The 13,198-nt window shown below is 48.0% G+C and overlaps 1 protein-coding gene across 1 annotated transcript in view; it reads right to left on the minus strand.

The window, feature by feature from the left end:
- Positions 1-792: 792 nt before the first annotated feature.
- DCHS2 (dachsous cadherin-related 2) overlaps positions 793-13,198 on the minus strand; it is a 272,583-nt gene continuing 260,177 nt past the window's right edge. The window contains exons 17-20 of the mRNA XM_069976220.1: positions 12,475-12,605; positions 7,778-8,064; positions 6,024-6,162; positions 793-4,081 (exon numbers count right to left, since the gene is read on the minus strand). Coding sequence (XP_069832321.1) covers positions 1,467-4,081; positions 6,024-6,162; positions 7,778-8,064; positions 12,475-12,605 — 3,172 coding nt within the window. The 3' untranslated portion in view covers positions 793-1,466. The remainder of the gene's footprint in view (positions 4,082-6,023; positions 6,163-7,777; positions 8,065-12,474; positions 12,606-13,198) is intronic.

Raw genomic sequence — 13,198 nt, forward strand, 5'->3', positions numbered from 1 at the left:
CATGTGACCATGCGTGACCAGACATTCTGGGGACATGTGACCATGCGTGACCAGACATTCTGGGGACATGTGACCCTGTGTGACCGGACATTCTGGGGACATGTGACCCTGTGTGACCGGACATTCTGGGGACATGTGACCCTGTGTGACCGGACATTCTGGGGACATGTGACCCTGTGTGACCGGACATTCTGGGGACATGTGACCATGTGTGACCGGACATTCTGGCGACATGTGACCATGTGTGACCGGACATTCTGGGGATATGTGACCATGCGTGACCGGACATTCTGGCGACATGTGACCCTGTGTGACCGGACATTCTGGCGACATGTGACCATGTGTGACCGGACATTCTGGGGACATGTGACCATGCGTGACCGGACATTCTGGGGACATGTGACCATGTGTGACCGGACATTCTAGGGACATGTGACCATGCGTGACCGGACATTCTGGGGACATGTGACCATGCGTGACCGGACATTCTGGGGACATGTGACCATGTGTGACCGGACATTCTGGGGACATGTGACCATGCGTGACCGGACATTCTGGGGACATGTGATCATGTGTGACCGGACATTCTGGGGACGTGTGACCATGTGTGACCGGACATTCTAGGGACATGTGACCATGCGTGACCGGACATTCTGGGGACATGTGACCATGTGTGACCGGACATTCTGGGGACATGTGACCATGCGTGACCGGACATTCTGGGGACATGTGACCCTGTGTGACCGGACATTCTGGGGACATGTGACCATGTGTGACCGGACATTCTGGGGACATGTGACCATGCGTGACCGGACATTCTGGGGACATGTGACCATGTGTGACCGGACATTCTGGGGACATGTGATCATGTGTGACCGGACATTCTGGGGACGTGTGACCATGTGTGACCGGACATTCTAGGGACATGTGACCATGCATGACCGGACATTCTGGGGACATGTGACCATGTGTGACCGGACATTCTGGGGACGTGTGACCATGTGTGACCGGACATTCTAGGGACACCAGACATTTCCTCGGCTACAATATAATGGATGATATTCTGTATCACCAATACTATAGACACAAAATATGGGGAACTAGTAATAAAATAGTGTAACATTCTAGTAGTAGTAATATAGCATGTAAGTAAATGCTGCCGGTAGATACTGGCCTATGAGAAGGAGTTTACAGGCGGCACAAATGGTTTCCAATCCAGAGATGTTCATGCATTGTGGTCGCTGTAGAGTCGGGAGACTCTGGTTACGGACATGGGGGCAGTGAAACAAAGTGTTTTATTGCAGACAAACAAGACAAGCAAAACAGTCAGTGACTCCGGCCATTTTCATTGGCTTCAGTTTACTGTGTACCGTTCAGTATAGGTAGCGAGACACAATGCAGAGCCATGGTTCTCCATAGACATGCCTTCCTTGGGGCCCACAAGTGGTGACTATCCCATCTGGGCCTCATACTTGAAACTCTTGTTGTAGTAACAGTTCCTCAGACAGTGCGGGCACTGACGTTCTATTGATTCCTATGTCTGAACGGACAGGTGAGGCTGACGGAGTGTGGACTGTCAGCATGGACAATGAAGGGGAGAAGGTTGGGGTCATTGCTGATGGCTGACAAGCCAGATTAGAGAAAAAAGGTGAGCGGGGATATTTGACAAATGTCTGTCCTGACATTATAGTTGGCATTCGAGGTGGCACTGCCCGTATCCCGGGTTGTGCCACAGATGTGATTAATGGGGGTGGGAAAATGAAGGGTTTCTTTTGCTTAGGTGCATGCCTGTGCATCTTTTCATCTTTCAGCCTACCGATATCACAGAAGACGGAGGAAAGAGTCTGAAACCTGGGCTCCCAGCTAAGCAAGTAATCCCAGTTATAACTCCCTCTTAGGTCCTCATCGGAGGCCACTAAAGATGCCAGAGAACCATACCTGGAGTCATAGGACATGGGAACGTATATGTAGTCCTGGTTAGTGTCTGGCAGGGAGTTTTTGTCCTCTGGGATGCTCTCACTGTGCTGGGTGGTTGGGGATGGTTCCTTCTTGCAGTTATAGTACGCCTGGCGTTCTTCTTCCCCGTTTTCCTCCTTGAGGATCACAACATGTTCTGCACTTTCTGACCCGATCACCACATCTGTTTCGTCTGACTCACATGACAGAAGATCAGAGTCTCTTGGGATTCCAGAGTCTGGAACTCGTGAGGCTCTTTCACTAAGAACAGAGCCAGATTCTTTTCTAATGGGGTACTCATTGATCATCTTTATTTCTTCATCTTCAGCAGTTTCTCCTTCGGTTGAGCCGTGACCACTCGAGTCGGAATTCCTGCATTTGTTCCCAGTGTCTTTTTTTTCTCTGATGCCGACTAAGCCCAACCACTCTGCCGTATCTGGGGCCATGCTTTTCTTGACATTTTCATACTTTGGACATTCATCAGACATGCCGTCTTTTGCATTAGAATTCGGGAGAGCAGGGATTGTAACTTCCTTTATCCCACAAGCATTTACACCATCTTTTCTCTTATAGCGCAGAATTATTCCTATGAGGCTTATAGCCAAGAGCAAGAAAACCACAAAAGCAATGCTAAAACTGATGGAAAGGATGTTTGCTGACAAGACAGGGTAACCTTCTAGAGCCGATGAAACGTTAACTCGGACAGTGCAGGTCGATGACTTGGAGTCCAGCTTTGGGCTTTGGGCTCTCACCACTAACTCCATGATGTCCTCATTTTTCCTGGTGTTACTTCGTATCTTCTGAACACTTCTGGTTAAGGATATGACACCACTAGTTAAATTGACAGAGAAAAACTGAGAAGGTTTATCAAGATTATAGTAGATGAGTCCATCACGTCCTTCATCCTTGTCCAATGCTCCAACTTTACCTACGACTTGCCCAGGGAGGTTTTCTAGCGGTAAATTGAATAAATATTGATCCTCATGGAATATAGGAGGAAACTCATCCTGCCCCTCTATATTGATATATACCAGGACGGTTGCTGTAGATTCACTTCTATCTTTCACCTGAACAACAAGACAATATTTTTTCTGTGTCTCGTAATCGATTTTGTGCTTAGTATAAATATCCCCAGTCAATGAGTCTATGAAAAACGTCTCTTGCTTCGGCTCATTTAGGCACATAGATTGAATGGAGTAAGTCAAGGCACCAAATGGTCCAGTATCTAAGTCAATGGCGTTGGCAGTGCACACTGGGGAGAAGGGGGGCACGTTTTCAGACAGACTGCAGCTTAGACTTTTAAACAGGAACTGAGGCAGGAAGTCATTGTCATCCAGCACCGTCACATAGAGTCTCGTAAATGCCTCGTCTTTGGATCCCCATCCATTAGTAGCTTTTAAAACTAAAGCAAAATTTAAAACATTTTCGTAATCCAAAGGCTTCGTTAGCGCGACTGTCCCATTTTGTGAATCAACTCTGAAAATGTTGTCGTCATTGCCAGAAATGATACTGTATACTACATCAGCGTCATCCGCACTGTCATAGTCAGAGGCTGAGATCTGAATCACGTCCACGTTTAGAGGATAGTGTTCTCTAACGTTAACATGGTACTCTGGGCTGGGAAATGTTAGAGGATTGTCATTGGCATCGAGAACAGATATCAGTATAGTGGCAGTAGAGCTTAAAGGTGGGAATCCTCTATCAGAAGCCACTAAAACCAACGTGTGGAAGGACTCCGACTCATAGTCTAAGTTTCTATTTAGTATTAGTTTCCCAATGACGACAAATGGAGGCTGAGACAGAATCCCAACGCTTTGCACATTGAAGAGATTGTGCGGATTTCCGGTGACAATGGAGAAGTCAATATCAGCATTCTCATGGGTCCAATCCAGATCTGTGGCTGTAAAGACAAGAATGACTTCTCCAACCGCAGCGTCTTCACTCACATTGATATGGTAGACGCTCTCTGAGAACGAGGGGGCATGGTTGTTTACATCATGAATCTGCAGCTCCAGCAGAGTGGTAGAACTTAAAGGTGGAACGCCGCTGTCTCTGGCTTCTATCAGGATAGGAATCACCGTACTTTCCTTCTTTTCTCCCACCGACGCGTCGGTACGAACAGAACCTGGAATCATCAGACGGAGAGATTAGTCATCACAGTTACTTTCCTATTATTCACAACTAAGAAAATACATTTCTGCAATTCTATACAAGTATTTAATGTTGAAAATCTCAGGAGTCTTGTATCCTTCTCCAGCGCATTTATATAAGGTGGGGAAGTGTCACTAAGGTTGCATCAGTGTCGCATTCAGCTAAAAAAGCGTAAAAACTCAGGTAAATACACAACAATCTGCCCTATAATCCCTATGTGGTGTAAGCAAGTAACTAAACTCGGTCTAGATCCCAAGATCCATGCAGTGAACTTCAGCTCTGCTAATCCTGGATGTGTGTAACAGGTCGGCATGAGGGGAGCCATCAGCTCGGCACGTTCCGGCCATGGTTGTCTTTAACAAAGCTTTGGTCAGTGTTATAGATCTGCTCTTATACCATATACTGTCATCAGCCGCCATTCACAAAAAAGAGACATTTATAAACAGGAAGATGTAAAGAGATGGGTCCAGCACAATGGTCACCTGTGGAGGAACGTTGGTAAGTTTCTGGGATTAGGAGGTCTCCTTTCTCTAGGGGCTGCACATATTTGGACTTGTTTAAAGGAGATTTCTTGGCTAGGGTTAGGGTTATAGTTTCCCAGATTTATTATTGTGTCCTATCGGGCCGGTATCTGCATGGCGACACTGTAACTTGTCCTGCCCGCCACACTGGAAGGGGCTGAGCTTAAGAAAGGAAAACCCATCAAAAATGACGGTCTGTTTAACAACATATGCTGTATAACAGTGGCCGTTCTGTGAAATGACCATGTCTGTAAAGTTCATCCTGTACTGCAGTAACGGCCGGATGAACGTAATTTCTTATGAATTGGAATGCGGGCACATTCGGCTGTGCCCGCACTCTAATTAACCATAGCACACCATGGATAGTACGGCCGGGGGCAAATTCAGTAAATTTCGACCGCACAAAATAGACTTGTCAGTTTTTAGTGCGGCTGCAGAGAACAACGGCCGCACTGTAAAGAGTGTATACAATACGGCCAGTGTTCCATAGAAACAAATGCAGCTGGCCACTGTCAATAAACAATGGCCATTGCTACAATCGGCAACAACGGCCATTGTTTTACGTTGTGTGAACATGCCCTTAAAGCACAAAATTATGGATATGTCGGTTTTTAGAAATTTTTGTGATGCACAATGTTAGTAAGCGTGGTGAAGCAAAAACCGACAGGGAAAAACTGGTGAAAACATCAATTTGATGATGGAAACATCATCATCGGGGGAGAAGGGGTAAATTTCAGCAACCAAACCCGTCTATGGGTAATCTTTCCTTCTGTTGATATTTCTGCCTTGGATTAAAGAGGTTCTCCAGCCAAAATCAACTTTTCCCCAGTCCAGAGGATAGTGGGAAAAGTAAAAGATTGTGGGGGTCCGACCTCTGTACCCCCCACTGATCTCCGCATTGGGCCCTGCCAGCCCTGTTATGAATAGCAGAGTAGCAGGTACGGCACATGACTTGCAGCTTTATTCATTACTATGGAGTGATGGAAAGAGACGAGTACACCAGAAGGGCCATGTACTCCACTCTCCCCAGTGGCTCTATAGGAATGAATAAAGCCGCGGGTCACATTCCGTACCCGTAGGTCTATTCATAAGAGCGCTGGCAGGGCCTGATATGGAGATCAGCTGTGGTTACAGGTGCGGACCACCCTGCCCCCCCCCCATCTCTTACTTGTCCCGGACAACCTCTTTAAACCCCCAGTTCTGAAACTAATAGGAGTCACACACTGTCTCCTCGGAGAGCGGCTCTGTGTATGCTTCTCCCCTCTATACAGCAACTATCATCTTTCCAAATAGATCTTCATTTTGAAGCAGGATCCACAATACGATGGCATACAGTTACGGTTTCATGTACGCGATGAGCGCGCTCCTGTTATATAGAAGGAATAATTCACGTACCAGTACTTGGATTAACCCTAAATCCTGTTAATGGAGAAATAATTCTATAAGCAATGGGGCCATCCATCTTTGAGTCTCTGTCCGTGGCGGATACGGTCAGGATATATGTATCAGGGGCCGTCAGCTCAGGTATTGATGCCTGGAGGACAAAACGCAAGAGAAAACAGTCAGATGGCGCTCAGTCAGACTTCACCTCTCCATTTGGCTTCTACTCGATACCTAAAAGAATACAGACCATTCCCGCAATGTTTTTGTTGCTGATCTATGCAAGGAATTAAAGGATTCTATTAGCTGTTCTGCAGAGCGTTTCCTATGTACCTGGTGATTTATTAAAGCCCTCAGCTGAAGATCGGGATTTCTCCGGCTTCAGATTCTGCGGACACTTGTGATGTGGAGGGCTCGGCTGTAACTCTATCCTAATGGAAGCAAGGCTTCTCACTGTATCTCTGTCTATGTTGGCTTCTCATGGAGCTACGGCGGACATGCCATTGTAAATAGACCAAATGTTCCCGTCTTCTCCAGACTTTCATCACTTTGATTGACTCTATACTTATTTGTACAACTTTTTGTTCATTTTTGTTTTAGGAGTCCATCAATCTGTCTATACTGTGTGGGTATGAGATAGATATAAACCAAATAGTCCTAATGTAATGTAATAGGTAATGTAATAAAATGTTCTATTCATATTGGAGTTTATGGGAAATAGACCATAAAGTATAATAATGTGATTGGATTTTATGCCAAAGCACTGAACCCAAATCCTTTATATTAAAATATTTTATCTCAAAGACAAGGTACATGTGATGGTCCAAGGTACAGGTGATGGTCCAAGGTACAGGTGATGGTCCAAGGTACAGGCCATGGTCCAAGGAACATACGATTATCCAAGGTACAGGCAATGGTCCAAAGTACAGGCCATGGTCCAAGGTACAGGCCATGGTCCAAGGTACAGGCCATGGTCCAAGGTACAGGCCATGGTCCAAGGTACATGCTATGGGCCAATGTACATGTTATGGTCCAAAGTACATGCTATAGTCCAAGGTACATGCTATGGTCCGATACTAGTAGAATGTGATGGTGCAGCTAACAGTTACCCAAAGGAGGACTGAGGTTAACTAAGGGGATTAAGCCCATGAAGGTTATATGCTATGGTCCATCAGAACAGCAATGATGGGCTCCTTCTCAGCCTCCCCCCCCCCTACCCTTGAAGGAATATCTAAGCCGAGCAGATCAAACTTGACCTTTCATGAACAAATGAGTTAAAAAGTTCCTTCAAATATGGAAAGAAAGGCTGAGAGGCAACTTTACTGACACCAAAAGTGATAGGATACAGGCTACACGTGTAGAGAGAAGGGTAACCCCAGCACATAACACAATGAGAACCATCAATGACAATGGAGCCTAAAAGTTTAAATGACATAGTAAGCAGCGTTCTACATCGATAACCTTCTATCATCTCTGCAATGTTGCTCAAAAATGGAAGGATAGAAAGGGACGTGGTGGTTTTGTGCACAGGCTAGAATTCACTAAGTGACCTAGGGTGGGCTATCTGTCTACAAGGGGCACACTGTTGTTTGGCCGTCACTGGGACAGAGATTTTTTTACTTGATTTTCTGTAACACCAATAAACTCTTGGTATAAAGCTGTAAGCGGGCATACAGGTCATGAGACACCTGACATTTCATTATGTGAAACCTTCCAATCTCCCCCCGGTGACTCCGGGGTCTCAGAAAGCTTCTCCAGGACGTACTTACCTTATAAGAGTCTTTAGTAAATAATGGAGGGTTATCATTAACATCCAGGATCACAATGGTGAGTTCCGCTTCTGCCAGATGCAACGAATCAGATGCCCGTATCCTCAAACGGTATTGGGAAGTTTCTTCATAGTCCAAAGCGCCAACGAGAGTCACAGTCCCAAAGTATTTGTCAATGTCAAACTTCATCCCGGGATTTCCATCATCGGCAAAACTGTACGAGAGATTCGGCCTGAGGTCCACATCATTGGCCGATATGCAGACTACACTGAAGCCGAGGGCAGCATCTAAAATGTGCAATGTCATAGAAGATTAGCCATGAAAGCTGGATATAGTCACATAACAATAAGGATATATACGCTTTTTAATGGTTCTCTCCAGGTTCCCCCTTATTGAGTCTCTTTCCTTTGGTTCTGGTTTATTCAAATAATTTTGTCCTTAGTTTAAAGGGAATCTGTCACTAGGTGTATGACGTCTTACATGAGGGCGGCATAAACTAGTCACAGAAATGCTGAGCATATTGGTGTATTAAAGAGCAGATTGGTGCCCTAAAACAGGACACCATAACCCACTGACCCTGAGAGAGGACACCATAACCTGCTGACCCTGAGAGAGGACACCATAACCCTGCTGACCCTGAGATAGGACGCCATAATCCTGCTGACCCTGAGATAGGACGCCATACACCTGCTGACCCTGAGATAGGACGCCATAACCCTGCTGACCCTGAGACAGGAAGGCCATAACCCTGCTGACCCTGAGATAGGAGGCCATACACCTGCTGACCCTGAGATAGGATGCCATACACCTGCTGACCCTGAGATAGGACGCCATAACCCTGCTGACCCTGAGAGAGGACACCATAACCCTGCTGACCCTGAGATAGGACGCCATAACCTGCTGACCCTGAGATAGGACGCCATAACCTGCTGACCCTGAGATAGGACGCCATACACCTGCTGACCCTGAGATAGGACGTCATAACCCTGCTGACCCTGAGATAGGACGCCATAACCTGCTGACCCTGAGATAGGACGCCATAACCTGCTGACCCTGAGATAGGACGCCATAACCCTGCTGACCCCGAGATAGGACGCCATAACCCTGCTGACCCTGAGATAGGACGCCATAACCTGCTGACCCTGAGATAGGACGCCATACACCTGCTGACCCTGAGATAGGACGCCATACACCTGCTGACCCTGAGATAGGAGGCCATAATCTGCTGACCCTGAGATAGGACGCCATAACCTGCTGACCCTGAGATAGGACGCCATAACCTGCTGACCCTGAGATAGGACGCCATAACCTGCTGACCCTGAGATAGGACCCCATACACCTGCTGACCCTGAGATAGGACCCCATAACCTGCTGACCCTGAGATAGGACGCCATACACCTGCTGACCCTGAGATAGGACACCATAACCCTACTGACCCTGAGATAGGACGCCATACACCTGCTGACCCTGAGATAGGACGCCATACACCTGCTGACCCTGAGATAGGACGCCATACACCTGCTGACCCTGAGATAGGACGCCATAACCTGCTGACCCTGAGATAGGACGCCATAACCCTGCTGACCCTGAGATAGGACGCCATACACCTGCTGACCCTGAGACAGGACGACATACACCTGCTGACCCTGAGATAGGACGCCATAACCTGCTGACCCTGAGATAGGACCCCATACACCTGCTGACCCTGAGATAGGAGGCCATACACCTGCTGACCCCGAGATAGGACGCCATAACCCTGCTGACCCTGAGATAGGACGCCATACACCTGCTGACCCTGAGATAGGACGCCATAACCTGCTGACCCTGAGATAAGACCCCATACACCTGCTGACCCTGAGATAGGAGGCCATAACCTGCTGACCCTGAGATAGGACGCCATACACCTGCTGACCCTGAGATAGGACGCCATAACCCTGCTGACCCTGAGATAGGACCCCATACACCTGCTGACCCTGAGATAGGAGGCCATACACCTGCTGACCCTGAGATAGGACCCCATAACCCTGCTGACCCTGAGATAGGACGCCATAACCTGCTGACCCTGAGATAGGACGCCATAACCTGCTGACCCTGAGATAGGACGCCATACACCTGCTGACCCCGAGATAGGACGCCATACACCTGCTGACCCTGAGATAGGACGCCATACACCTGCTGACCCTGAGATAGGACGCCATACACCTGCTGACCCTGAGATAGGACGCCATAACCTGCTGACCCTGAGATAGGACGCCATAACCTGCTGACCCTGAGATAGGAGGCCATACACCTGCTGACCCTGAGATAGGACGCCATACACCTGCTGACCCTGAGATAGGACGCCATAACCTGCTGACCCTGAGATAGGACCCCATACACCTGCTGACCCTGAGATAGGACGCCATACACCTGCTGACCCTGAGATAGGACGCCATAACCTGCTGACCCTGAGATAAGACCCCATACACCTGCTGACCCTGAGATAGGAGGCCATAACCTGCTGACCCTGAGATAGGACGCCATAACCTGCTGACCCTGAGATAGGACGCCATAACCTGCTGACCCTGAGATAGGACGCCATAACCCTGCTGACCCTGAGATAGGACGCCATACACCTGCTGACCCTGAGATAGGAGGCCATACACCTGCTGACCCCGAGATAGGACGCCATACACCTGCTGACCCTGAGATAGGACCCCATAACCCTGCTGACCCTGAGATAGGACGCCATAACCTGCTGACCCTGAGATAGGACGCCATAACCTGCTGACCCTGAGATAGGACGCCATACACCTGCTGACCCTGAGACAGGACGCCATAACCCTGCTGACCCTGAGATAGGACGCCATAACCCTGCTGACCCTGAGATAGGACGCCATAACCCTGCTGACCCTGAGATAGGACGCCATACACCTGCTGACCCTGAGATAGGAGGCCATACACCTGCTGACCCTGAGATAGGACGCCATATACCTGCTGACCCTGAGATAGGACGCCATACACCTGCTGACCCTGAGACAGGACGCCATAACCTGCTGACCCTGAGACAGGACGCCATACACCTGCTGACCCTGAGATAGGACGCCATAACCCTGCTGACCCTGAGATAGGACGCCATAACCCTGCTGACCCTGAGATAGGACGCCATAACCCTGCTGACCCTGAGATAGGACTCCATAACCCTGCTGACCCTGAGATAGGACGCCATACACCTGCTGACCCTGAGATAGGACGCCATACACCTGCTGACCCTGAGATAGGACGCCATACACCTGCTGACCCTGAGATAGGACGCCATACACCTGCTGACCCTGAGATAGGACGCCATACACCTGCTGACCCTGAGATAGGACGCCATAACCTGCTGACCCTGAGATAGGACACCATAACCCTGCTGACCCTGAGATAGGACGCCATAACCCTGCTGACCCTGAGATAGGACGCCATAACCCTGCTGACCCTGAGATAGGACGCCATACACCTGCTGACCCTGAGATAGGACGCCATAACCCGCTGACCCTGAGATAGGACGCCATACACCTGCTGACCCTGAGATAGGACGCCATACACCTGCTGACCCTGAGATAGGACGCCATAACCCTGCTGACCCTGAGATAGGACGCCATAACCCTGCTGACCCTGAGATAGGACGCCATACACCTGCTGACCCTGAGATAGGACGCCATAACCCTGCTGACCCTGAGATAGGACACCATACACCTGCTGACCCTGAGATAGGACGCCATAACCCTACTGACAGAGTCTCTGTATTAGAGAAGGCATTGTCTTGTACAACGGAGCTAAAACCAGACTACATCAGGTCAAACAGAAAGAAGCCGATAAGCCGGTAATGGTGGTACTAACAGATAGGAGAATGGTAACATGTCCATGTATTCCTACATATCCAGGAGGAAGAAGAGGAACACAGGTATCCACCCGTTCCATCTGGATAGATAAAGCAAAGAGAATATTTCCCATGGAACCAGATTTAATAAAAGGTCTCAGAAAGAATAAAAAAGGTCTCCTGTCCAGAGGCCCCAGAAACAACACGGAGGCCCCAGAAACAACACGGAGGCCCCAGAAACAACACGGAGGCCCTAGAAACAAGACGGAGGCCCCAGAAACAACACGGAGGCCCTAGAAACAAGATGGAGGCCCCAGAAACAACAGGAAGGCCCTGGAAACAAGATGGAGGCCCCAGAAACAATACGGAAGCCCCAGAAACAATACAGAGGCCTAGAAACTACATGGATGCCCCAGAAACAATGCAAAGGCCACAGAAACCACACGGAGGCTACAAAAACAACACGGAGTCCTCAGCAACAACATGGAGTCATTACCTTTATTTTTACTACACGTTATCTGAGACCATAAAATTAGAAAGGTTTTTATGTAATACATTTATGATATTACTATTAGCTTACTATGCTATCAGGAATAATGTACTATAATAATAATAATAATGATAATAATGATATATAATATAAAGTATAATAATGATATAGTATAATATATAGTATAATAATGATAATATAGTATAATAATAATAATAATAATATAGTATTGTAGCAGTAATTCTCCTCTGATGTATTAGCTTCTCATACTGCTACTATTATCTGCCGTCATATACAGGTTTTTGTATTTTTTTACTTTTGTCTTGTGTGTTTTTGTAGCCGCGGTCCTTGCGGTGACTTTACCTTCAGGAATGAATGACGTCTCCAGGGGGGGGATGGTGGGTGCGTTGTCATTGATATCAATAACCAATACTGTTACTGTGCTTATGGCAGAAAGACTGGGGGATCCCCTATCAGCGGCCTGGACGACCAGTCTGTGAAAAAAGTAAAAAATTTGTGAAAATTATTACAAAATTCTGAGTAATTAACATCCAAACTAGGGAGATGAGGGACGTCACTACTGGGGATCCTCACTACTAGGGAGAAAAGGGGAAGGGGGATCATCACTACTAGGGAGAAAAGGGGAAGGGGGATCATCACTACTAGGGAGCTCAGGAAGGGGGATCATCACTACTAGGGAGAAAAGGGGAAGGGGGATCATCACTACTAGGGAGCTCAGGAAGGGGGATCATCACTACTAGGGAGAAAAGGGGAAGGGGGATCATCACTACTAGGGAGCTCAGGAAGGGGGATCATCACTACTAGGGAGAAAAGGGGAAGGGGGATCATCACTACTAGGGAGAAAAGGGGAAGGGGGATCATCACTACTAGGTAGAAAAGGGGAAGGGGAATTATCACTACTGGGGAGCACAGGGGAAGGGGGATCAACACTACTGGGGAGCACAGGGAAGGAGGATCATCACTACTGGGGAGCACAGGGGAAGGGGGATCAACACTACTGGGGAGCACAGGGGAAGGGGGATCATCAGTACTGGGGAACACAGGGGAAGGGGGATCATCTACTGGG

This window comes from Dendropsophus ebraccatus, chromosome 7 (genome assembly GCF_027789765.1).
Source record: "Dendropsophus ebraccatus isolate aDenEbr1 chromosome 7, aDenEbr1.pat, whole genome shotgun sequence".
Taxonomy (NCBI): domain Eukaryota; kingdom Metazoa; phylum Chordata; class Amphibia; order Anura; family Hylidae; genus Dendropsophus; species Dendropsophus ebraccatus.